Source organism: Lepisosteus platostomus, chromosome 1 (assembly GCF_059453375.1).
Source record: "Lepisosteus platostomus isolate fLepPlt1 chromosome 1, fLepPlt1.hap1, whole genome shotgun sequence".
In the NCBI taxonomy this organism is placed as follows: domain Eukaryota; kingdom Metazoa; phylum Chordata; class Actinopteri; order Semionotiformes; family Lepisosteidae; genus Lepisosteus; species Lepisosteus platostomus.
In genome coordinates, this window is record NC_142611.1 from 55,938,687 (window position 1) to 55,965,093 (window position 26,407).

A 26,407-nucleotide genomic window follows, 5' to 3' on the forward strand; every position below is an offset into this window, starting at 1 on the left:
GACCAGACGGGCTGCATGGCCAAAAGTCACTTACAAAACACATACACGAATCCATACTGAAATGTCTTAATACAGTAATAGGAATTAACATTTATACTTGTAGTAATACAGTATAAATTTGCTTGCCAGCAGCCATTATGGTACTGTACTTAACCGCATATCTCTCAAGTCACGGCCTCATACTTTGGTCTAAAAATAATGCTTTTGCATGAAGTCTAGATTGATTAAAAAAGTGAAGTAATGAAGATTAATTGTAATGGAAAGAGTGTGTTAGTAATTGACAAAGAAAAAAAATAAAACACTGTTTCCTCGCAGCTGAATTATCAGGTCACAGACAAATATCATCTCCCTTCGCCACTTGCAAAAGCTGGTGAGAAACATCATTTCTAAAGAATAATAAAGGGAGTGGAAGCCACTTAATTTTCAAAATAAAAAAAAAGATGTATTGCTTTTAATAAATAATAAACAGTTCTAAATAATGAACAGTGCCTCAATAGCAAAAAGAACATGATGGCTTGATGCACACAGAAATAGCAATGCGTTTCAAGCACAAAGCTTTATATTATATCTATATAATCAAACTAGCTGTTGTGGTCAAAAGACCAAAAATATTGCTCAGTTACAATTATAAAGATAGCTAGCTAGTTCGCAAGCCAGTACAATAATCTACCTGCTAGATCCCGTGGTGGAAGGCAGGGCTGACATTGACATGCCACTTATAGTATGTCAGGTTACCACCTGGCCTGAGTTTATTCCTGCGGGAAACCCTGATAACCCTGAGAGAGATACTTTATGATGGCACATACATGTGATAGTGTGGTTTAAACTGCAGATGCAGAGATGAAAAGATAAAGGATTTATTTTCTGTTTTGGAGAAGTAGCACAGTGCTGATGATAGTGCCTTCAACAAGCACAAACACAACTGCAGCTCTTCAGAAAGAGCTCTCACAAAAAGCACACAGGGAAAACATGTTTGGAAGATATTATCAGCATAACTCACATCAAATACACCCAGCAAAAGATTTCTGCCATCTACAAAAAAAGCTTATTTTAACCCTGAATAGACTACTATTCTTATATAGTTAAAGGACAATTTCCTATTTATCTTAAACATCGACAAGTCCTGCATTCTTCCGTTATTTCTGACACATGCCTTTATCTTCACAGATTCATCTTTGCAAGGCAGCACAAAAAGATGACTACGGTAATGGCACAAAGGACACATAAACGAAACTAGAAATAGCCTGATAAAATCTTGAAAAAGAAAACTAAGAGTCAGAAGAGAAGCACTGCCAAGGAAAGAAAAACAAGGGGAAGAGAAGAGATGTCACTATGCTAAACTACAGTATTCTGTGTATACTGTATAGGTTTCTATACTATCTTTTAGTCAGCTTTGAGCTAATTGAAGAAAAAAAATTAAAACAAATTGAACTGCAACTTCGTGTGACAGAAACAAGAGCTGTGGTGGTGATGTTTTTAGTATTATTTTAAACAAATGTGCAGTTTGGGAAAAGATAGTAGTGTCAGAGAGTGGGAGAAGGTGCAGGAACTCACACTATCCTGTGCAATATTTCACCCAGCCCAGGGCATCAGATAAAAACAGTTTATTGATGAGGCAGTGTTTAAATATATATTTGCAGGTAATGATGTTTTTAAGTAGATTCTATACTTATTGAAAAAGTAGGCACTGATAACATGTTTCAAATTTTATGAAGTTGTTCCCTCATTTATGATTTTTTGTTCCCTCAGTTTGTAAAACTGAAATGTGACAAGCTGAGGGGCAATTCTAGCTCTCCAGCACAGACACAAATTGCCGAGAGAGATTGTAGGTGTTTGTTTACAACATGCCAACAAGCTGCATGATTGACTGTCTGACAGCATCTGTTGTCAATCTTGTGAGCTACAATTCTAACATGGGAACTTGGTTGCACCTGTGTGGAAAGAAGGAGGAAAAAAGATCCGAGACCACTAAAAACCATAAAAAGGTCAAATCAAAGCACTCCGAGATAAAGAGTCTGACACACATTCTAGAAACATCAACTATGCCCTTTAAAAATAATTACATTTAAACAGATCCTTGGGTGGAATAGAGCTGGATATTGGTTATAAAGGATGATCACTGTCAGCCTATTATGGTGCTGCGGATGATCTCCTGTTATTGTGTACTTCATTAGAATTCAGTATCCAAGCTGTTTAAGTGCTGCTTCTCAGAAGAATTTTCCACAGTTTCAGGTCTGTGGCATAGAGAGCAAGCTTGCCTGATAGGATTTGCAAGGTGGTAGTGGGGAGTATGACGCTGATTTAAAATACAGTAAAGATATTACAGTTACCTACAGTATATTCATTCAAACATCTAAACCCTTAAGGAAATGCATGCAGTCCAGATCCAGCAATCCGTTGTTATAACTGCAAGACTGAGACCAGGCAATGTTAATATTAAACTGCTGTTGCAATAAATATTAAAACACTGTGAACTTGTATTAAGGTTGCTTGGCCATCTGCCACAAGTGCTTCCGTATTATGGTCTTAGCATACTGTGTATGTTACTGTGTACAGTTTACATATCTGTACTAGAATATAACAATCCAGTACACTGCACATGTTCTAGTCAAGCATGAAGCTTACCTACTGTATGTGTATTCTTTGATACATTTAAATTGATTGGGAGACAAAGAGAACTTCAGCAACAGAAACAAAAGTCAAAACAGTGTGGCTTCATGACACCAGGATAACCACAGAGCAAAAATCAAAAAATATAATTTCAAAAAGGCTTTATTACGCAGACTTTAAGATTCTTTTTTAACAGGTAAGTCAACTGAGAACACATTTTAATTTACAATGGTGGCCTGGAGACCAATTTATAGAGCAGGTCATTTATTGCGAAGTAACTTGCTTTAGAGCAGCATCCCACCCAAGATTTAAGGCTATGACCCTATAGACCGGAAAACAGAACTATAACAACCATAATACATTCTCCTGCCTTCAATTCTAATACTATTGGGAATCTAAAACTAAGTAAATTAGCTTTGCAGCAGAGTTCTTTAATGTCACTGATGAAAAGAACCTGCTGTTTCTGCTAGAAAATATTTTTAGATGAATATTGAAACACTTTTCACGATTGGTGGTTTGGTTTGACAGAAAGTATTTCTGAAATTTACAGATAATAAATTGGCAAGAAGTATAAAGGTTAAAGCAGGTCAGACAGGACTAATTATCAAAGAAATCTGCTTAAAGTAATTGGCCCTATGTTGGGTTCTGCAAAGAAAATGTGGCTATTTTAACTGTAGGCATCTCAAATTGAAAGAATTATTCTTTGGAATATATTTCCTTAAATTATAATGCCATGCACATGTATTTAGACCCAAGCAAGACTTTGAAGTGGCAATTAATATCTGTTAAATACACAAGTACACCAAACATTAATAGTAAAAAACAAAAAGAAATAACGGAAAGAAAGAAATGTGATCATTGCATACTGCAGCCCTGGGCTGTATTCCAACCCTTTGCTGTGGCAATAATAAATTGCCACAATCATAACAACCCACACAATTAGTCGAATCTGTTCTGTCTGTGTGCAATAATAGCAGTTCATATAATTTAAGACTACATCTGTCTCTAAGGTTCCTCAGTTAGGTAGTGCATTTTAAGGAAAGATTCAGCCATGAAGATCAAGGAGCTTCCACAACCACTCAGGGATAACACTGTATTAAAACACAGATCAGGAGAAAGGTGCAAACACATTTCAATGGCCCTTGGTATCCCATTAAGCACGGTAGAGGCAACAAGCTGCCTAGATCGGGCTTTCCCACCAAGTGACTAGCCAAGTAAGGTGGAAAATGGTTAGGAATGCTACTGGAGATGCTACTGGATTATGTTATACTCTAGTTCTGCTTCTCATCAACAGGGACTGGGAAGCTTTCCAAGACCAATAGGAACATAAACGAAGTAAAGTACTGGGAAATCCTAGAGGAAAACATACATCAGACGTCAAACTGGGACAAAAAAATTAATCATTCAGCAGGACAGTGATCCAAAGCACAAGGCCAAAGCTACTGGAGTGGCTTAAGAATAAGAAAGTGAATGTCCCCGTCGAAGATAATTTGTGGAAAGACTTGACAACTGCTGTGCATAGGCAATCACCAAGAAAAATCAGTTGAACTTGAGCAAATCTGCTAAGATGAATTGCCAAACATTGCAATAGGCTTGTGTGCAAAGCTGATAGAAACGTACAAAAAAATACTTTCAGTTGTAATTGCAGCTAAAGCCGCTACCACCAAATATTGACTTTGTGGATGTTTGTACTATACATACTGTACTGTACAATTAACACATTTCATTTTTTTATTTAGTTTTTGCAGATGCTGATGCATGATTTATTGTAACGTATCTTACCCTTAGGAGTCTTTAGTCTAATAATTCAGGTTTTGAATAAAGTATTATATTTTTAAATATATATATATACAGAATGCATGATTTTATAATTTCACAAAATGGAACACCATAGAACGTGTCTGAATACTTTTGCAAGTTACTGCCCATAATGTATTTTGTCACAGAAAGGAAACAAAAAATTCAAAGTCTTACCTTAGGCTAAGGGTTAACTGCTGTTCTTTTGACTTCAACAAGTCCCCTACTGAAAATGTAGTGCTGCCCAGGAAGCTTCTCTGCAAAAGACAGAAAATTATCTTAGGGTGCGTTTTGTAAAATAGGAAACATGACTAAATTGAGCTGTAGAAGGCAGAAATATAATTATGAATGGAGTCATGGTAAGCTCATGCATAGCCCTTCTGCAGGTCACAGGTTTTCCCTTTTAGTGGCAGATGGCAGACGATCGGCCTTTGCAGTGTACAAACAAGCAAAATATCTGTGGCACTGAAAGGATTAAGATTAAAACTGATGCAAAACCTTTCACTTTTGGAGGCATTTCACTAATGTCTCAACTAGTAAAAGCACCACTTGGAGAACATACTGAGGCCACATATTGCCTGTTGCAATCTGTGCTGGGCCTCTAGCAGACTGTGGCCATGGCTGCCGAAGTGGAGGCTCACACCTCAGAGAGCTGAATCCTTGCTCCTGTGGTGGAAGGTTCTTAAACCAGCAAGGGTATCCTCAGCGAGCTGTTTTAACAACCCCCTGTAGCTTGCCAGATGCCAGTGAGATTGCAGTGTTATCAGTGAGAGTCACATGACTCCTACTCAGGATGCAAACCCATGCTGTGGACACAGCGACTTGCACTGAAAAATGGCAGGCAACTCCTACAGCTCATGTCTTAGAGGAAGATGTATGTATTTGCCACCCACTTCTAAAATTATGTGAGAGTTGAAAGTTAATTGGAGAAGCAAATTTGAACGTTTAAATAGTTTGTCCTTTTCTCCATTGTTTTTCACTAATAATACAGTAAGCCTAGAGTGTTTCTCAATGAAAAAACATGCTAATGATTGGACAGCAGGATGTACTTACACAGGATGCTACAGTATTTTAAGTGCTTTTGGTAGAGCAGTAGGTGGCACACTTCCTTCTGGCACAGAATTAGTAGGCAATGCTTTACGTATGTAGGAGGTGTCATTCATCAAAGTTCCAACTACTAAGTTAATTAAAAAAACATGGTACTATTCGTAAGGGTAATTAAATTAACCCCTTCACTCTGGCTAAAGTTTACTTTGTCTTTGCACAGTCTGGATTCCCTAAATGTTTCTTTATTAAAATCACTTGGTGAAATACAATAATTTCTCAGTTCTCCACTACATGCCAGGACGTAGTGGCTGCTATGCACCACCGAGGTGGGTGTATCACTCCAGCTCCACCCAGTGATTCACTTCAGATTCCTTTGGGATGAAAAGTGCTACAGCAATGCAAGCAATAAACAAGAAGGCAACATTACAAAGAGCCAATACATGGAAACGTGTCTTAAAAGAAAAACAGCTATATCACTATTTTATATTCTTTGTGGAACATGGAACAATCATTTAAAAAAAAAGACAGCAATTGACAACAAAATTGATGTAAATTAGAAAAGTAAATTAGAAAACAAATATTTTGGAAATCTAAAGTTAATAGACTGCAGCAGTGTTCTGTAAAGTATATAGACCGGTATTTTCAAATCTGAGTGAGCTATAGAAAGACAATGTGAAACTCTGAAGATGGCACCTGTGCATCACCCTGTAATAAAGTACTTGTGCCATGAGGGGCTAAGTTATAGTGATGACGGAGAAACACTACGGTGCCACCAATTATTAGAAACTTTATACTGCAAACTTTAAAAATGCTAATCTCGCACTATTATCTACTAAAAAAACTAACCAAATACATGGTTTTGTAAAATACAGGTGGTCTAAAATACGCACATTGTTAATTCTTTTCTTTATTTCCTTTAAGAGTGCCTTTCAATGCCCCTAACCCTTATCATTGTTCAACCAGTTCTTTCACTTTCACGATTACACAGAAATGAAAGGTGCCATTGTTAACTCCTCGGGCCCACAGAACATCGAAAACCCATATTTCTGATTCGCGACATTACACTCTCATAAAGCTCATGTCTTTGAAAGCTCCTGTTTCATTAGGACCGTTGCTTGGCAAAACAAAATATGTTAAAAAAACTGAAAAGATCTGAATTTAAGTTAAAATCATTTTTTAAACTACTCTCCGACGTGAGGTTATGTATTATACTTGACAATCACAGATTTAAGATATTATCTCCAACACTGACATGTACTGTATGCTTAATCTGAAATATTATTATTCACTGATTCTTTTAGCCTAATAAGATATACTTTTTATTCATTATAACTTATGTAAATGTATTGAAGAGGGATTCCCGCTTGTGAATAGTTGATCCAGGCAGGGTATTTCAATTTCACACATGGGTTGTCAATAAACTTACGTAACTGTATGTCTTCTACTCCAGGTTGGAGACACATGAATAGGCACCTCTGATCCAACAATCTTTACAATTAATCTTTAGGATAAGTCAGTTCTCAAGGAAACTTTGAAACCTTATTAGTGAGAATTAAATATAGTTTAATAAACTATATGCATAAAACTAAATTGCACATTAACACAGTAACACATGGAATGTGACAATAGCCATTTCTGCCATTATACAATATTAAAAATAAGGAAATTAATCATATGTTTTGTAAATAAAACAAAATATTAATTTGACAACAAAGACACCATGGAACCTTGAATAAATGCTACTGGAAAAATGATCTGAGACACGATCAGTGTTACTCTTCAAAATTAGGAGAAAGGTTCTATAACATGATAAGTGATTGTGCCTGAGCACACTGTGGTATATGCTACAATACTGAAAGAGGAACGCTTATGAACTAAACAGGATAATTCAGCTGATCATGTTTGTCTAGCTGTTACCAGTTTATTGATTTAACGTATTCCCAATACTAAACATAATGTATATACCTTTAGAGTCGTTATACAAGGTTATTTATACAAATAAAATCAGGAATACAGGTCACTTTGTTACCTCCTTTTACCTCACCCCTGGTTTTAATTATGTAAATGATCTACTGGCCATTCAAAAGTACCAAATCTGGATACATATCCACCAAATTTGCAGTTTAAAAACGGTGTATATAATTTATTCTGCCTCTATTTTAAACCCATGAAGACCATTTTATTTTCTTTTTAATTATAGTTGTTTTCCTAAATACATTTGAAATTGCTCTTTGTAAAGGCTGGATGAGGTTTGGATATAATTTTCTCCTTTGAGTCTGAGTTCAGTTTATTTATAGCATCTTACGAGACACAGACTGGAACAGGATAAAAATAAATATAAAGTTGAATAACAACCAACATTATTTCATTCCATAACAGGTAAAACTTACTAAACTTACTTTTATTACAAACATGAGCCCAAATAATGAAAAATTCCAATGCATGACCCCACTTATTTAATTATGATCTATGAATTAACTATTCAGTAACACTTTAAATATAATACCATTAACAATATTATACGCAAACTGTATCCATTGTCTTAATTAAGCCTCAAAATATAAAAACAAATGATTAAAAAATATATAGCTTCATCCCCCTTTGTACTTAAAAATGAATTGATTCCCTCTAGCCGTAGTTAAAAATGATCAGATTCCTTTTTATCTTTCCTATTTCTCATGTTATTTTTAGCTAAGATTCAAAGAACTACCCACAATGGAAAATTCAACCTATCATTCAGCATAATGCTACAAAAATTATTTTATACATTAAAGAAAGAACAAATTAGTCAGTTTTTCACTTAATATAAAGATTATCAATTCAAATCAGTTTGATAACCATCTTTGTGCAGTATGCATCATCTTCACATTCCTATTGCACAAAGCTACCACAATGGCAATTATTCATAAACCAAAGGCACGTTATTGTGTACAAGGCCTTTAACTATCTATTCACGTATGTTTAATGATGTGGTCATTTCCAAGTCATCAATTTACATAATTACATATTAATTACTGGAGTTTAACGAAAGCATTGTCATATAATGGCAGAAATGTGATGAAGATTAAATGTGATTTTATTTTCATTTGCAATAGAAAAACGGGTTCATAAACTCTACTCTCAGTTCAATGGAAAAACATTTAAATTCATACTGGTATTAATACTGCTTAGAAAATTTAGAAACAGAAATCTCATATAAATCTCTTCAACGTCTCTATTTTTTCACATCCATTAAGATATATTTTTAAACAAGTATGACTCAACAGATCAGTGTTGTATAAAGTACTACGATTTCACACAACAAAGTTGATTTTAATTAGCAGAAGTGTACAACCTTAACTTAAATTACATAGAAAACTGCTGAATCAAAGAAAAACACTATTTTTTCAAGAAATGTTTATTTACTACTTTTAAATCCAAGATATTTTTTCCATTTTCTAAGTAGTAATTATAGCAGTGTGAATGCAACTCATGCAATTCACCACTGGGAAAACAGCAAGGTGTTTAAAGTTCTGTCCAGAACCGTAGGCAAACTTCTCAGTCTTTTCTAAATAGCACTCTTATTTCCTCATTGCCAGCAACTAGAGATAAGAGATTGTGCTTCTATTAACAGGTCTGTTTGGTGATACAGAGCAAAACCACCCTAGGATGTCATAGATCATTAGCTGTGAACAGAAAAGGCAGCTGCAGCTGAAAAATGAACCGGGAAGAAAAGTATCACACAAAGCAAAACACAAAGCTGTATCTATGAGAAGAGGGACAAAAAAGTTCAATGAAAATGAATTTATATATATATATCACTTTTATATGTCTTAATGAGATATAAGCAGGTGTGACATGTTGTATGTTAAAAAATAAACATCAAACAAATTTGACTCTGAAAGTCACTGTCCGGTGAATTTGGTGGAGACGTACTGTATCTATTGCCACAATGAACCCATTAATCTGTCTGAAACTGTGTCTTGGTTTTGTGTCTTTTAATAGCACTTCACTCTAGCTTACAAGTAATGAAGCCCGAGAGGCCACATTCTAATGCAGGATTAAAGCTCTGTATCACAAGGAAGGAAAATAAAAGGTGCTTTCCTAAAGTCAGGAACCAGATACATTATGAGCCTTTATCTGCATTTGCTTTTCAAACGTTGAAGTCAAAAGAGACTTTTGATCTACTGTATGCTCTCTTCACCACCTCAGTTTTTCAAAGGGTATGTGCACTTTTCTTCTTGTTTTGCTCTTCAAAGTGAACTATGTTTCCTTTTTATACACAGTTATGGCGAGGGTGTTTGTCACCTCAGAGGCCACTGGCTTCTATCATTTGAGTGGCAGTAACTGGTGCATCTGGTGGTCCTGCCTTATCGATCGTTCTGCTACAGGTCGTACGGAGAGCTCATGCAGGTGCAATTCTGATTCATGCTCTATTTGAGTGGCTGTTACGGGGGAGGAGGAGCTTTATTAAAAAAAACAAACACAACAACAACAACAGAAAAGATGCAAAAGCTTGTGAGTACTTACTCTAGTACAGTCCTGTAAACAGACAGAAGGATGCTCAGGCAGCTGGTGATTCTCTGGAACAGGCTATTCACAGAAGAGTAATGCTGGTTTTCTGTGTTTATCTGCTCTACTTCTTATATCCTCCTTCCTTCCTCCTTGAACAGCAGCATGCGAGTTGGCCTGTGCCGGATTTGAAAAAAAGCCCTGCGCTTGCTGCTGCCGCCGCTGCTGTGAGCAAGGCAAAGTCACACCTCTCGTCTGCAGCACATGAGTCAGATAGCTAGTGGGGGAGAATCACTTATTGTGGCTACTTAAATTAACACGAGAGCTATTCACATCCCAATGCGCTTCGGCGTGTGGATGCACACATAAACAAACGCACGCAGAAGCACATGCACACACAAAGACAAAAGTGCAGCTTGCCAAGACATGCCGTCTCTTCCTCAATTATGTTTCACCTTAGGAAAAATCATCCTGCGACTGCTTCTACTACAGAAGAATCTCAACACCATAATAAATAAAGACAATATGACTAACATCTGCACTTCCTTCTCCTTAACCATGCTTGTGGTTTGATTCTCTTTGTGTGCGTCTTCTGCTCAGAGGATTATCATGACCTATTAAACACACATGTTCGGAATCATACTGCTGGGATAATAAACGCACACTAAGTACAGCGCCTTGGATTACTAAGCATGACCTTTATTTATAAGAAGGCATACACGCAAATGTTTCAAATGCTGTACAAATGTATTTTCTGAAGAACTGATAGTTTGCACAAAGTTAGAAATCAGCAATGCTGTCAACATTCCCAGCAGAGAAACTTTGCTGCCGATTGAGATAAAAATAAAATGTCAGGGCTTGCTTTGTTTCAGAGAACTACTGGCTGCTCGTGATTCATGCTGTCAAAGTGCTTTCACATGGCATCCCCTGGAATTCGAACAAGAATGCACATTTTTCATACAGTAATAACACAGCAGTTACTTACCTATCATTTCTAGAGCCGGCACAAAATAAAACTGGTTTTACGATATCACATTGTTTCAGGCTTTAGGGCTCCCCCCACCCCTCCTTTCTCATCTGCTGTCATTCCAGCCCTTTTGATCCCAAAATAACAGGTTGAGACAGAAGTAGACAATCATCCCAGTGGTTGCATAATTCCATGCTTACATCACTGTGACATTAGAGCATGACTGTAGTCGGAGTGGAGTCTGGGAGTCAGTTTTCAGTCAGCAGGAGAATGTCAGTGCCACACAATCCTAAATTGGGGTTTATTTTAGTCTTGCTTTTATATGCATTAGCAAAGCCCGGAAGTATTAGTCCCATTTTGAATATTGGAACATTTCAGTGGGTTAAGAGTGAGTTTATAGGCAGAGCCTTTTCAAAAATGCTGTTTATGAATGCAGACAATAAATTAAGTGAAAATAAATTGTTTCCTTAAAATATTCAAGAAAAACCTTTAAGATTCAATACTCGAGTGCAAAATAAATAGAAAAGATGCATTTTTATAATTATTTTGAAACATTTTCTTATATTTATAAAAAAAACTCCTAATATTTAAGGAGTTTTTACATCTCAATCATGAATGTATAACAAGGGTATTTCAAAGGAACAATACTCAACAATACTAAATCAGATTGTGTAGCTTTCAAAAACAAAATCAGGCTGACAAATGGATTGTAAGATAAAGGAAAAGGCTACCGTGATCTGACAGAGTCTAACTAATGCAGAATCGTAAATATGCTTTGGTTGTCATAACAAGAATATTCAATGTGTGTATAAAAGATAAGACTGAAAACTAACAATGCTCTTCATATGCTCTGCTGTGCCGAGATCAGCTTTTGAAATTTTGCCTCTGGGGACATTTTGTAATCATACATTTATGGAAGAAAGTTAAATATCAAGATCATTCTCACAAATCTGGGTGTCTGAGCCACGCATTTCTGTAAATGTGTGTTTTCCCCCAAAATTAAGACTACTCTGAATGCTTTACTTTGTTGATCCATAGAACTGTTAATCTGGGCTCTTTCTAAAATCAGGTAAATCTTCCTTCCACTAAAACAGTATGGCAATTTTCCTTTTTTGTAAACCTATGTTATGAATGTTTTGCTACTTACTTTTACAATTTTTCATCAGCTGTCTGTCCATCTAATGACAAAACATTATAAGATTTAATTAAATGTAATAATTTACCTAAACCTTTCCAATGAAATTTCACAGAGAGCATGTGCACTGCCTATGTCTAATGCAACACAAAATTATAAATGTGTATTCAGATAATAAAGTACACATAGTTCCAACACCACAGGTTCCAGTTTGACACCTTATGCAGTTTATTTCTATAATGTTCAGGATGAACTAATGGTAAATAACAAGAACTCTCTTTTGAGACAGCAGAGAAAAAAATAAATAAAACACTGTTGAACTCTAAATGTCTGTGGGCAATGTTCAATAATGTCTTGCTTATTAGAATCAGGGCCTCACTTGGCAGAAAACCCAGAAACAGCCACCTAAACCAAAAACTAACTGACATAATTACCTAAAGTCAGAAATTCAAATGAACTTAAAAATCCTAGGATATTTATTTTATTTGGCATTGAAAAAGAGTGACCAGACATACCACATCAGAACCAGTCAGAGGCAATGACTCTCAGAGGAATATTACCTGGACAATGGGAGAGCTCTTGGTATGGAAACAGCCCCTTCCTTGTTTCCAATGAAGCCACAGTACAAACAGGGAAAATTACATCCACAGAATTTCCCACCCAAAGCTATTGTAGTGTTTTCATTCATGTGTCTGAAGCAGTAAGGCAAGGTTTTGGCTGTGGTCGACAGCGAGTAACATTCCTTACATGTGCTTCCTTCCAGTCTTGGGATTATGTAGCTCAGGTGCACAGAAAAGGCTGTGCACAGCAGCAGGGGTACACACCCTCAGACTGCCAGCTCTGGTGTTGCGCTTGTAAAGTTTAATCACTAACCAACTGCCTCCCAGATGATAAGCCCATGCCTCTAAACAGTCAGCCTGCATTGGGGAAGACAAGCCCATAATTAAGAGAACAGCAAAGAGATCCAGGCTTTAAGAACCTGATACCTTACATTAATACCAGTTAATTTCAATGTTTATCTGAAACACCTGAATAAATGGGTTACCTCATCATCACATGGAAAATGTGCATAACTTGGTATATACAGTACAGTACTGTACATTTTAGGTCAAAAGATGAAAAACACTATGTTAACTATTATCACCAAAAAGTAGTTGCTGACAGTGCTGATGTCAGCAGCTGCTGCAGTCATACAGTATACAGTAGTTCTCAATGATGCACATACAGAAGTGTAAATACTAAATGTATTTTTTTAAAATAATAATAAAAGAAATGGTGGTGCAGTTATTCACATGTAAAAACAACAACCAACTAATTAATACAAATAAGACAAGCATTTCCAAACAAAAACTGAAACCTGTGAAAATCAATAGCTGGAAACAAATCAAGAAATCAGCTGTACAAAGAAAGCAAAAGCAACGATTTTTTCTGGCTTTTCTATTTAACTAAGGTTTATATTTTAGGTCAGTGTCCAACCTAACCTGCCTTTTGTCCCAAATCACTTGAACATTGCAGGAAATTCTGTGCTTATACTGTACAATTGCAAGAACCCTTTGGAATTACCTAGATGTCTACATTAATTACTCATAAAAATGTGGTCTGATCTTCAACTAAGTCACAATAATAGACAAACACAATCTGCTTAAACTAATGACACACAAACAATTGTACTTCTTCTTGTCAATATTGAACACATCGTTTAAACATTCACAGTCCAGGCTGGCAAAAGTATGTGAACCATTGTATTTGTAACCGGTAGAACCTCCTTTAGCAGCAATAACCTCCACCAAACGTTTCCTGTAACTGCTGATGAGACTGATGAGATATAAATTTCTTGATACAATATTGAATTCATTCTTCCCTCTATGATAACTAGTTGTTCAGGCCCTGAGGCAGCAAAGCAGCCCCAAACCATGATGCTCCCTCCACCATGCTTCACGGTTGGGATGAGGTTTTGGTGTTGGTTTACAGTGCTTTTTTTCCTCCAAACAAACATCCATATGGTCTTTTACAAACTTGAGACATCCAGCAAAGTTTTTTTTGGAGAGTAGTGGTTTCCTCCATGGTGTCCTTCCATTAACACCATTCTTGTTCAGTGTTTTTCTTATAGTGGACATATGAACGAGACTTTGGCAAGTTCAAGATATTTCTGCAGGTCCTTTGCAGTTACCCTAGGGTTCTTTTTCACCTCCTTCACCATTGCAATCTGCGCTCTTGCCGTGATCTTTGCAGGACAACACGCCTAGGGAGAGTAGTTACAGTACTGAACTGGCACCATTTGTAGACAATTTGTCTTACTGTGGATTGATGAACACCCAGGCCTTTAGAAATGCTTCTGTAGTCTTTCCAGCTTTATGCATCTCTACAATTCTTCTTCTAAGGTTCTCTTATATTTCTTTTGATCGGGGCATGGTTCACATGAACAGCTTTTTCTTGTGCAGAGCAGATTCTGTCAATGAACCAACCTTTGTGTGGCTTTTTTTCAGTGCCTATAAGCTCCATCCCACACCTCCAATCTCATCTCATTGACTGGAATCCAATTGACTCCAACTAGCTTTTGGAGAAGTCATTAGTCTAGAGGTTCACATACGTTTTCCAACCTAGACTATGAATGTTTAAACGATGTGTTCAGATCTAATCTAGTTTACAGTATATTACATATGACCAGACACTATAAAAGTGCCTTAAAGCACAAGCTAAGATTTTTTCTAGTATTAGCATTACCGTCTTTTCAAAGCTCATACTTCCAAAATGACTGACTTCAAGACACCTAGCTGTTGTTGGAAACAATTACTGTATGTGTCTTAATTAGCAATTTTGGGACTTCTGTTCCCTCTAAAGTCTGTGTACTGCCTACAGTATGTAAAACACTGCATCACTCACAAATTTCCCAAAGCAATTGTTACAAGCTAAGGGTGCGCACAATACCCCCTATTTAAGCATGCTGAAATATATGGAAGGGGCACAGATTGTAGCACAGAAAGTACAGGATTTAAAGAGATGACTGGCTTTTGTAAAATTGCATAATCCAAAACAACTGAAATCTCACAAAGGGGATTCTTAAACATGGGAAACATTTTGAAGTATTCCAGCAGTGCAGAGATCTGACTAAAGTTTGCTATGAAGCAAAAATAAATGGAAAGTTTGCTATGAAGCAAAAAATTTCATATTGCGCAAAAACATGAAATTACAGGAAACATCAGTGTGTCGAATATTGCTTAGTTCAAATCGCTCATGCTGAAGCACTTAAAACGTTAAGCAACCAGAAAATGGCATTGGGAACCCAGCAGTGGCTAATGGAAAGAAAGCCGAAAGATGTGTGCTGAAACTGGGGAATGCCGACAAGTAAATCCGGAAGAAATAAAACTGACAAAGTGCTCCTTACAATTACAATATAAATTAAATACATCCATGTTGTCAGTATAGCACATTCATGATCATGTAGCATGTAATACATTCATCTTCCTACAAACTTGGGGAATCAAGATCTTCTGTATGCATTCAAAGTCCATAGCAAGAAAATGACTCAATTTCCATTTTCATAAGCTTGTAGAGTAAGAACATCAAATATAATGTTAATGTATTGCATTACCTTTTATGTTAAGAATGATGTGAGGCTCAAGACACTGCTCACTGAAATTATTCACTTACAGTAGCTGCATGTAACGCTCGGTATAGTACATACAGTATACTATTGAGAAATTCTATTGAGTGGATCGCTGTTGATATACTGCTTAACATTGTATTGCCTATAGAGTATATACACAAACTGACAATGCCTGAAAAACATCTACCAGTGATGAGAGAAACAGAAACAATGCAGCAAGCTATATACTGTACAAGATCTTCCTTAAAAGAGGAGTAAGCAAATGGATCAGAAGTTCATGCATTATCACTCAGGCCCTTGAATGAAGCACACTGATGATCTGGTCACTTTGTTGTATACATCCTGCTGATAAATTATAATGCTTATGTGAACTAGATAATAACGACCCTGATTTTTGAGAAAAGTAATCTTCCTACAATTATATCATCACGCAAGTCCAAAATTGCTATATTCCACTCCCATTTATAGGTATGTATACAGGTATGAGGTAATTTTCAGGTCTCTAGTACCAAATGTGATAGATCAAATCAAAATGAATTCTCGCAACAGGCTGGCAGGTTTGTTGAAAACAGATGAGAAATTTCCATTACTTACTCTTTAAGCTGTACTTGTATATACAGAACATTTAGATTTCACAAAATCTACAAATGTCTATATATTGTGCTTTTCATTTTTAAATATTGCACTGTTCAATACCATTAACTTTTTGTTGACTTAATACCCTAAAGCAATACCTAGACATGCATATTTGTTCTGCTGCACTACATGTATTAAACTGTAATGAAACAACAGGAAAAAAGTCTCCTAAAAGTGCAAGATCTCCCAGAACAAAAAAGTAGCACTCTATCGTTCCCCAATACAAATACAGTACTGTGACAGTACAATACAGTAGGTTCCCAGGTTTCCCACTACAAATACAGAAGGAAAAAGAGAGATGTTGGCCAGCACTAAATGCTTAAAACAGCATTGCTATGAGAGTCCCGTGTGGCTCAATGAGTAAAGGCACATGCTCAGAGTGCAGGTCAAGTCCTGTGACCCAGATGTCAATGTGTCATTAGCTGACTGTGACTGGGTTTTCCCAAGTGGCCGTACACAAGTGGCAGAGTGAAAATTGGGTAGGTGAGCATCCGTCAGCCTGGGCTCTCTCAGTTTTCACTTGAAACAGTAGCTCCTGTGACTCATTCCCCTGCAAGCTTACAGGAATGTCTAAGAAACACAACTCCTCTCCAATCAGCACCACCTTTCCTGTAAGCCACTGAGGAATTTAGATCAAGGTACAGCATGTGATGTTATAATTGTACAAAAGCGGGATTAGCATTTCATTTTGCAAACTGATCCTACCATATCCCAGAAAATAATTTGAACCTGAAGCCCTACTTGCCACTAATCATTTTTCTGTGCTCAATTACCTTAAGCAATACATTCATACACCGGCTGTGGCTATTCAGATATCCAGTACTTAAGACAGATGTAACCTGAGAACCACTTAAAAAATTATTTGCTACAGATTTTTGTCCTCTTGTTCGTGACTGAAACATTGCCACTTTCTAATCAGCTTGAAGCTAAGCAAGGCTGAGCCTGGTCCGTATTGGGATGGAAAAACTCCAAGAAAAATCAGGTTTCTGGTCTACGCTGCTACATCACCATCTTTCTCCAGGCCTTTCTGAGATCATGGCACCTTAAGATAATGTTTCTCATGCAGCCCTTTGTGACATCAAACAGGCAACAAAAGAATCAGGTACGCCTGCCGCACTCAATGCATGATGTCAGTAAGGCCATGGGACCTTATGCAGTATGTGTGTGTGCACCACCAGGGCAGACATATATGTGCACACACATAAGAGGTACAGTATAATTAAGAGATGCCAATTATCATTGAAAGGCTTTAGACAGTGGGATGAAACCAGTGCACCCAGCAAAAACCCATGCAGACAAAGGAAGACCTTTCAAAATCCACATAGAAGGTGCCCTGGACCAGAACTGAATTTACAGAAAGATATGAGCTTGTTGGACTGAAATATGTTGCTAGTAATTGTGATGATTTCTGGATATTGTGATTTTTCTCTGATCACATTGGAATTTTTATAACCTAAAACAGCATTGGGAAATTTGCTCTGGGACATCTTTATTTCTCCTCTTTCAGTTGTCACTATGGATTGAATCTGAACTTTCCATGACTGGATTTGGAAGATTGTATCATTCAGTACTAATAATGCAAAATAACTCAGGATTCTACACAATCTTTTGAGAAGGTTTCTTTTGTTCTTTTTGTTGCCTTTTTTCACTATTAAATAATTGGAAAATGGTTCCAGATGATTTTTAAAACAAACGTTATGGGATCCTTATGTTTAAGCAAACAATATGAGACTCAGGTGGGTAGCTGCGTCAGCATACGTAGGCTGCAAAGGAACAAGTAATAGGTTTATTCCATGCTGAAAAGAGAAGAAAGAAAACACAACGCTTCGCCCGTGGAGCCTTCTTCAGGTGTGAGCATGAATAAGTGACTCATGTACCTTTAAACATTTTTGAACTGTGCTCTAAGCCTGGCATCTTAAAGAATGCATAAAAATACAAGCAATGAAATTTCCTGTCAGCAAGCATATAACTGCATCAAGGTTAAAATTAGATTCACCACTGCCCTCCAAACAGACCAATGCATCACCTTCAACAGCAACTACAAAAATCCTAAAAAAGGTACCTGCTCACATGATTACTAAGGAAAAACAAAACATTCAAGACTATTCATTATTAACAGCATTTGAACCCTGCAAATAATTCTTTATCAGTTCCTTTATAGTGAAATAAAATAAATAATTTGTAGTGATAATATATTGAAACAGATTTATGAAATAAAATTATGATTCAATGTTTTTATATGAAATCAGGAAAAGCTTAGAAACAGCCTAGCATTTCCAGTTAATTCTAGCAATATTCCTATTAAAAAATTCATAGATTGTTAACTTATATTTTGCCATCTGAAGCTTAGACAGCAGCCATCTGTCTTATACTTACCACATAGTACTCCTACTGCAGATGAATACAATTTAAGCAAACTGTCCTAAGTGGACCATTTCAGATATGACACAGTTGCCAGGAATTGTCATCTGGTGATACTGTGTTTGGCTCTGTTAACCACATACAGTTGCTGTCTTATTGTGTTGCCAAAATAAAACATCAGCACTTACACATTCTAACACATACTCACACACATTTTCTTTTAATTGTAACAAATAGAACAAAAGAAAGACATTTTCATAAGTTCTTTTCATTTTCCCAAAGTTCCATACAATGCTTATGAATGATTAAAGTCAGTCAACCATTTAATCCACTGATGACCTACTGTAGTAAAGTATTTGCACTTCAGAACATCCTTCAAAGCAGGTAAAACTAAAACAGTTATGAGTAAAAGCACAAAGCCATGTGAATATGAATAAATGTAATATATTTCAGAATTTTAATGGAAAATTATGAATATGATGCAATGTTTTGGCAGTATATTTGTATGACTGCATTACAATCAGCTAATCCAAAACATTCTTGTGTAGCCACAAGTAGAAAGCCCTCATGCCAACGTGTTCAAGAACACTCCTGTTAAGAGAAACACTATACAAAAGCATTGGACTAGACTAATACTACTCAAGTAAAGGTTTATTCCATGCTGAAAAGAAAAGAAAAAAGACACAACATTTTGGCTGTGTGGAGCCTTCTTAAGGTGCAGTGACACCTGACACCTGAAGAAGGCTCCACAGCTAAAACGTTGTGTCTGTATTCTTTTCAGCATGGAATAAACCTTTACTTGTTCCGTTCCAGCCTATGCATGCTGACGCAGATATCTACTAATACTAAAAGTCTCATTAACTAAGTTTTACTACTAGATATTCTTTACAGAAAACTAATAGAAGCAAAAATCACTTTACGTTTTAGACAGTTGCTGGCCCAACCCTTCCAAACAGTGGTCCACAGCATGTTAACAATCCTGAAATTTAAAAAGCCAGCTGGTCAAGGACTGAAGCTGTTCAAATGCAGTGTTGTCTCATACTTTTAAAAGAACAGCATATCTTAGTACCTGGTTGTTTAGTTACAGTATAGTCTGTATTTAATATTTTCACAACCAAACTACTGACATGTTCAAATATAGCACAGTTTATGCATGCCCATTATGTACAAAAACTACAAAAAGAATGCAGTGTGGAATAATTTATATAAAAAAGCATTTCCTGAGATCCCTTTGTCTGCTGCAGACAAAAGAATCAGTGACTTGGAATATGCCAAATAAACTTCATTTGATAAATACGTTTGACTGAAATTGAATTTCTGACTTTATGCTGCTTTGTTAGTCACGCGTACACCCTCATCTTCCAAAGACACAAAACAATGTATTAGTTAAACAGGTCATTTGTTTTTAGCAATTTGGAGATAATTTGGGCGAATACATGAATATCCTCCGGTCTTTCTGGACCAGAAATGTCTGCTTCTGACTTAATTGAATGAATTGTTAAACTGCCCTCAATCTGCACCGAGGGCGTTATTGTGTTAAACTGCGTATTTCTCCCCACATCATCACACTGCTACAGCTCCACTGGTTGGCTTGAACAACACAGCAGTCAGAATAAAACCCACCACATATACTGTCTCCCATCAGATCTGTTCAATCCCAAACAGTGCTCTTCGGTGAATAAAACCAAATGGCGATTCAATTCGATTCAATTCAATTTATTTTTATATAGTGCCTTTCACAACAAGGTTGCCCCAAGGCGCTTAACAATACAATTGTTATGATGAAGATACCATCTCTCAGGTGTAAAAGATGGTGAACTACAGTTATTATGCTAACGTTTGGGTTCTTTCTTCATGAATTTCTCTTCCATTCTGGCCACTGCAGCCTGAAACAGATTACACAGACGGATGCGAAGGTCTTGGGCTGTTGTAGTGACCCTGTAAACATTGCAGGCCATGGCCTTTGTCTCAAAAGGCTGTTTGCCTGGTTTCTCTGGAGTAGTCATTGGGATTCATCTCTCACAGACACAAAGATCTCACTTTTAGAAAAAATGTCTTTATTTTGACCATTCTGTGTTAATAAACATACTTTTGTAAATGTCAATTTACAAATTTTGGAATTAAGAATTTCAAGATGAAAAAATCAGTTAATTTTCAATCCATTCAAATTCTAGATACCTGGTATTTTTGTAAAATCACATCACAGTACTTTGTTATTGTACAGAAAAATACTACTCAAACATTCTACGCTATCTGGTCACTATTTAAAAAGCAAATCACTTTTTGCATGAACCCCAAGAAATAGTGATGTAAGACTTTGATTGCTTTCATTATACATCAGTACAATAAAACCTGCCCCAGGAAGAAGATTAGTCACATAACTTTAAATGTGAGATTGTAAAAGTGAGATGGCAAATTACTAATTTAGTTTTACGGTAATTCTGTGTCCAGAAAATCTGTCAAAGCATTAACGATCATGAAAATGTAGATCCCTTGAAGGATGAAGTGTTAAAAATTGCATTTTTTAGAGAATGACTCTAAAATCCTGTATTGTTTGCAGTTTATTTAAATATTTCCATTAAAGTTGGGTCCAGGCTCTTTGACTAATAATATTACAATGCTATTGATGCTGGAGTAAAAAGAAATGGTTAAGTATTTTAAGATTACTATACTATTATAAATACTACAAATAAGAGACAATATTTGTATATGGGATTGGTAGTAGACTACTGTAGGTATACACAAACCACATCAAGCTATTTCTTTAAGTGAATATTTCTGCAATTTTATTCTTCGTATGTGCAAAGCATTGTCATTTTTATCTTCTTTAAGTGTTGGCAACATTTACATTAGTATACATTTTATACATAAAATGGTCTCAGAAATCTGACTAGTTCTGTTTATGAAAATATGCCTACACATTATCCATGGGTGTCCATAGTGCTATACAGTTGTAGACTTCGTCATGGCCACAGCTTAGTACCACCTGGCAAATCAAATCTGTTTTATCTCAGTCCATGTCTTAGTAGAACAACTGGCCCAGGTGTGTGCATGTCCGTGTCCATGTGTGCCCTGTGATGGACTGGTGTACTGTCCAGAATGTATCCTGCCCTGCTCCCGTTTCTTGCCAAGTTGAGATTCCCAATAACTCTAAATTGGACAAAGGAATTAGAAAATGGATGCAGTTGTAAAGGTGTATGGAGCAGATTGTTCATCTACAGGCTTACAGAGATGCCCTTAAGCTGGGCAGATACTCCACCTGTTCTAGTTTGCTTGAGAGCATTTGAGTTGATATTCACTTTCTCACCGCCATCAATAAAATGCTCAAATAACTAAATACAACTTCACAATCTTCTCCTCTACTGAACGATATAACAAATTCATTATACAGTATTACATGCATGACATGACATAATGTAGGGATTACTGCAACTTCAATTTATTGATCTGGATACCACTTCAGGGTTTCCCACACTTGTATGGAGGCCAGGTGGGCTGCTTGGCCAAACAAATGAATGCACGCCGACAAAATGTACACAAGAATCCATCTGAAATACTGAAATACTGTTTTACAGTAATACACCACAAGATCATTTTCCAGCTATGATGGTACATACTCAAGTGTTATGCACTGGAACCAAATCTCATGGACTTGGTCTGAAAATGCAGATCAAATCAACTGTACTTAAAGTTGATTAAAAAATGAAGTAATTGACATAAGATTTTAAATTCTTGCAGAGTCTCACATTTGCACGAGTTAACCAATGTGATTTTTGTACACAAATAAAAGAAACCATCTATTCAAACAGCATGCAAACAAACATGTTTGACCGAAAATCACATGAAATAGGATTTTGGACCCTTGATTGCTACGTGAGTGAAAAAATAGGGTAGGGTTTCCTCACAGCTGATTCACTGGGTCACAGATAAGAACTTTGTCCCTTAGTTGCTTGTGAAAGTTGGTAAGAAACATTGTTTCTAAAGAATAATAAAGGGAGTGGAAGTGGAAAAATACTTTTTTGCCTCAATGAGCATAAAATAATAAACAGCACCTCAACAGCAAAAGGAACACAATGATGGCTTGATGCAGACAGAAGTGTGACAGCTAGGAAAATTTACTTTTTTGTTGTGATACCGCTGGTTACCACTAGAGGACCTTTGAATTTCTGACAGCCGCGTAGGAATGCACTCTCATATTAACATCATGGGTGTGTCTAATTGAGAGCCTTATATCAGATGCTCATGGTCTGGTTGTTTACTGCAGAACCTGGCCCAAAGCTACACAGCTCAAGCACCCGAACCCTCTTAAAGAGAATATTTATTTATGTTTTATGCTCCCACCTCAATCTACCCTAGAATACTTTTCACGGTTGGATTCCACACCAGCACTTTAACTCCTGTAGAGGGAAGAAACTGTCAACCGGTGGAAATACGCACAATCAAACCCTACGCATTATCACATGTTTCAAGTACAAATCTCTTCTTTGGGCAGCATCACGCAAAGTCCCAGTAGGTAGCTACGTCAGCATGCTAAGGCTGCATAGGAACAGGTAACGGGTTTATTCCATGCTGAAAGAAAGGAAACTCAACGTTTCGGCCGTGGACTTTTTTCAGCTGCCAACGTTTCACCTGAAGAAGGCTCCACGGCCGAAATGTTGTTTCCTTTCGTTTCAGCATGGAATAAACCCTTTACCTGTTTCTTTTACTTGAACTACTTCAGCCTGCTTCTGCTGCGACCCACTATGCCTTCCTCTAAATCTTTTTCTAGATCCCATCGTCATTTCTTCTCCTCCTTCCTTGGCCACTTCCTCCCTTCTCTCACTAAACCAGCTTTCTTCCTCTTCTCTTCTTCTGGCTCTCTAACCACCTCCTTTTTCTTTTCAGATGTCATCATCACAATATCATTCCCAAAGAATTTCACCAAAATTTAACGCTTTTTCTTTTGATTCCGATAATACTCAGAGAATTCTACAACTTATGTTTTCTACCATTTCATCCCAACAACAACAGATTACCCTTTGCAGCAACAATATCAAAGAAGCCAAGGAATTTTTATACTTAACAGCTCCACATCATCTTCCCTTTATAACAAACCTTATTAGGTCCAACAATTCCAAACTCAACCAGTTCTTCAGTTCAGAGAAGAAAACTCAATCGTCTTCAACCATCAACATCCCTACTACCGCTACTAATCCTAACCTTGTGGTTACTATACCCTCTGACCTTTCCCTTTCACAGGATGAGCGATATCTTCTTAGCAAAGGCCTCAGTTTTGTTCCAGTCCCCAAGAAGCTGGACATCCCGCAACCCCAAGTTGACCTCAACCATTTTCACCGCAGGATTTGGCTCAAAGCTCATTTTGATGACGACGACTCCTCACCAGTAGCGGACAACAACCCGGTCACAGATGCCATTAACAATATCAATCCTAAGAGCTCTTGGACTCCAAGAAACACAGGTCTAAACTCACCCAAGGATAAATTCAGGCACTCCAATCTCTCCACAATAGGGATGATATTTTCATCAAACCAGGGAACAAAGGAGGAGCTGTTGTGGTGTGGCAAAAAGACCTGTACATTAAGGAAGCCTCCAGACAATTAAGCGATATTTCTGCCTTCCATCCTCTCTCCAACAGGATCCAACCACTGACTACCAGAAGGAAGTGGTATCCACTATCTCTCTTCTTATCAGCAACCAGGAGCTCCCCCAGGAGGTGAACCGTCTCATCATCGAACATACCCAGGTATCCCAATTCTACCTCCTTCCCAAGATCCACAAACCCGACACCCCTGCGTGCCCAATTGTCTCAGCATTTAATTGTCCAACCACACTCATCTCTGCTTTTCTCGAAAGCCTTATGAGACTGCTGGTTGAAATGCTTCCTTCATATATACTAACCATTTCCTCTCCCTTTTTCACAGTTCCTCAGGGTACGTCAACTCTGCAGTGACAACATGGATTTCCAGAACCAAACACTCAAAATGCACTCTTTGTTCATCAATGGAGGATACCCCGCCCAACACCTGAAGAAGACTCCACAGCTGAAATGTTGTTTTTCTTTTCTTTTTTTTCCAGCATGGAATAAACCCGTTATCTGTTCCTTTGCATCATGGGTAATGTCTTTGATAAATCCTATTTGATCAAACTTGTTATGGTAAATTTACCACATTGTTTAGTTACGTTACAATAATAAGCAGCTAGTTGGTTACCAACTGGCCTAAGCTTTTTCCTGTGGAAACCAGGTTATATAATATTATATACAATTATAAAGAGATTATATATAATATATAAGGACTTGATTGTAATTACAGTCAATTACAATTAATACTAATAGATATGCTCACAATCTTAAATGTCTTTAGAAAAAGCTTTTACATTCACAATTACCATGTATAGTATATACTGTATAGCATCTATTTTTGACAAGTTTTATACATAAAACATATGGTAATATTTGGGCACAGCAATGTGTATTTTCATATCTGCACTTGCTAGGTTCTAGTAGTTATATTGTCTGAGAATTTGACCTTTAGTTTCCTTTCTTTATTCTTTTTCCATTACTTGTTCCCTGGTGTGATATTAAGCATTTTTGTAGACAAGCTATTACCTTTGCAGGATGCAGAACATTGTTTTATCAAAGGGATTTAGTTGTTGTATGGTGCACTGTTTTATAGAAAATGCATTATTTACTCTGTAACAAGACTTACTGTACAGTATGTGTATTGTAAAGAAGGCAGACTTTTTTAAAGAACAGAAAAGTGGCATTACGCATAGCAAAGATAACTGGACATTATAGGGTAATGAAAATTACTATCATTGGATTCAGATTTGCAAAAAGGAGGCAGCTGTGCTCCACACCAGAGGAAGGTCTATGCTTTCGGGTTCGACTGCTGACACAGCGTCACAGTGAATCAAACTGTGGTTCTGACTGTAAAGCCTAATATTCAAAAAACATGGGTGGTTTAAATCCTCATTGATTGCTATCCCACAGTGTGCAAGTTGCTGATGTCATTTTGTAGACATCCATCCATTTTCTAATTGCTTTATCCAATACAAGGTTGCAGGGGAGCCAAAGCCTAACCTAGTAAGCAACAGGCACAAGGCAGGACACAGCCTGGATGGCATGCCAGTCTATCGCAGGGCACACACAGACAAAAACACAAACACATACAATCACACTCACACCAGGCCCCATTTCCCAGAAGCCAATTAACCTACAGTACCAGTATAGTATGTCTTTAGACTGTGGGAGGAAACCGGAGCATATTGCAGACATATGCTCTGTAATATGTGTCCCCAGCTTTTGCAACTGCTTTTTAATATTTGCTTCCTCCCACCCTGTAGTAATGTCAGTTATGTTGCATGCTGTAGTGTGTTTTCCTTCCCCTTATATAACAAGACTCCAAAGGAGACAAATTTTGAAAATGCTGTATACTGTACATGCAATAGAAAACGTTTTCCCCATTTGAATCTATCTCAGAATAAGAAAAGGAGTCATTAACACAGTGCTCAGTTGTGGCCTTAACACATACAAAAACACATTTATTTCCACTAAGAACTCTGCCCTTTAGCTTCTGGTATGGACGTTGACATTTACTGTACGACAGTGTTTCTAAACACTTCTGTTCAATTTATTTCAGCTGTTATCTGCCTATAGGTATTTGGGCAATCTTGTTTCTTTTAGTCCACATCTGAAACAAATTGAGCTCAGCACATACTGTTTGCCTGGCTGCCTGAAGACCATACCCAAAACAAG

The 26,407-nt window shown here is 37.0% G+C and overlaps 1 protein-coding gene and 1 long non-coding RNA gene across 12 annotated transcripts in view; one reads left to right on the top strand and one right to left on the bottom strand.

Annotated features, from left to right (window-relative positions):
• inpp4b (inositol polyphosphate-4-phosphatase type II B) overlaps positions 1–26,407 on the bottom strand; it is a 408,611-nt gene that overhangs the window by 130,226 nt on the left and 251,978 nt on the right. For all 11 annotated transcript variants that reach the window (XM_088633072.1, XM_088633066.1, XM_088633061.1 and 8 more), the window contains one exon: positions 4,585–4,664. In XM_088633072.1, coding sequence (XP_088489198.1) covers positions 4,585–4,664 — 80 coding nt within the window. The remainder of the gene's footprint in view (positions 1–4,584; positions 4,665–26,407) is intronic.
• Positions 9,412–24,758, top strand: LOC148678256 (uncharacterized). The gene is made up of 3 exons (XR_015937236.1): positions 9,412–9,656; positions 24,287–24,394; positions 24,573–24,758. It is a non-coding gene; the product is annotated as an uncharacterized LOC148678256 (long non-coding RNA).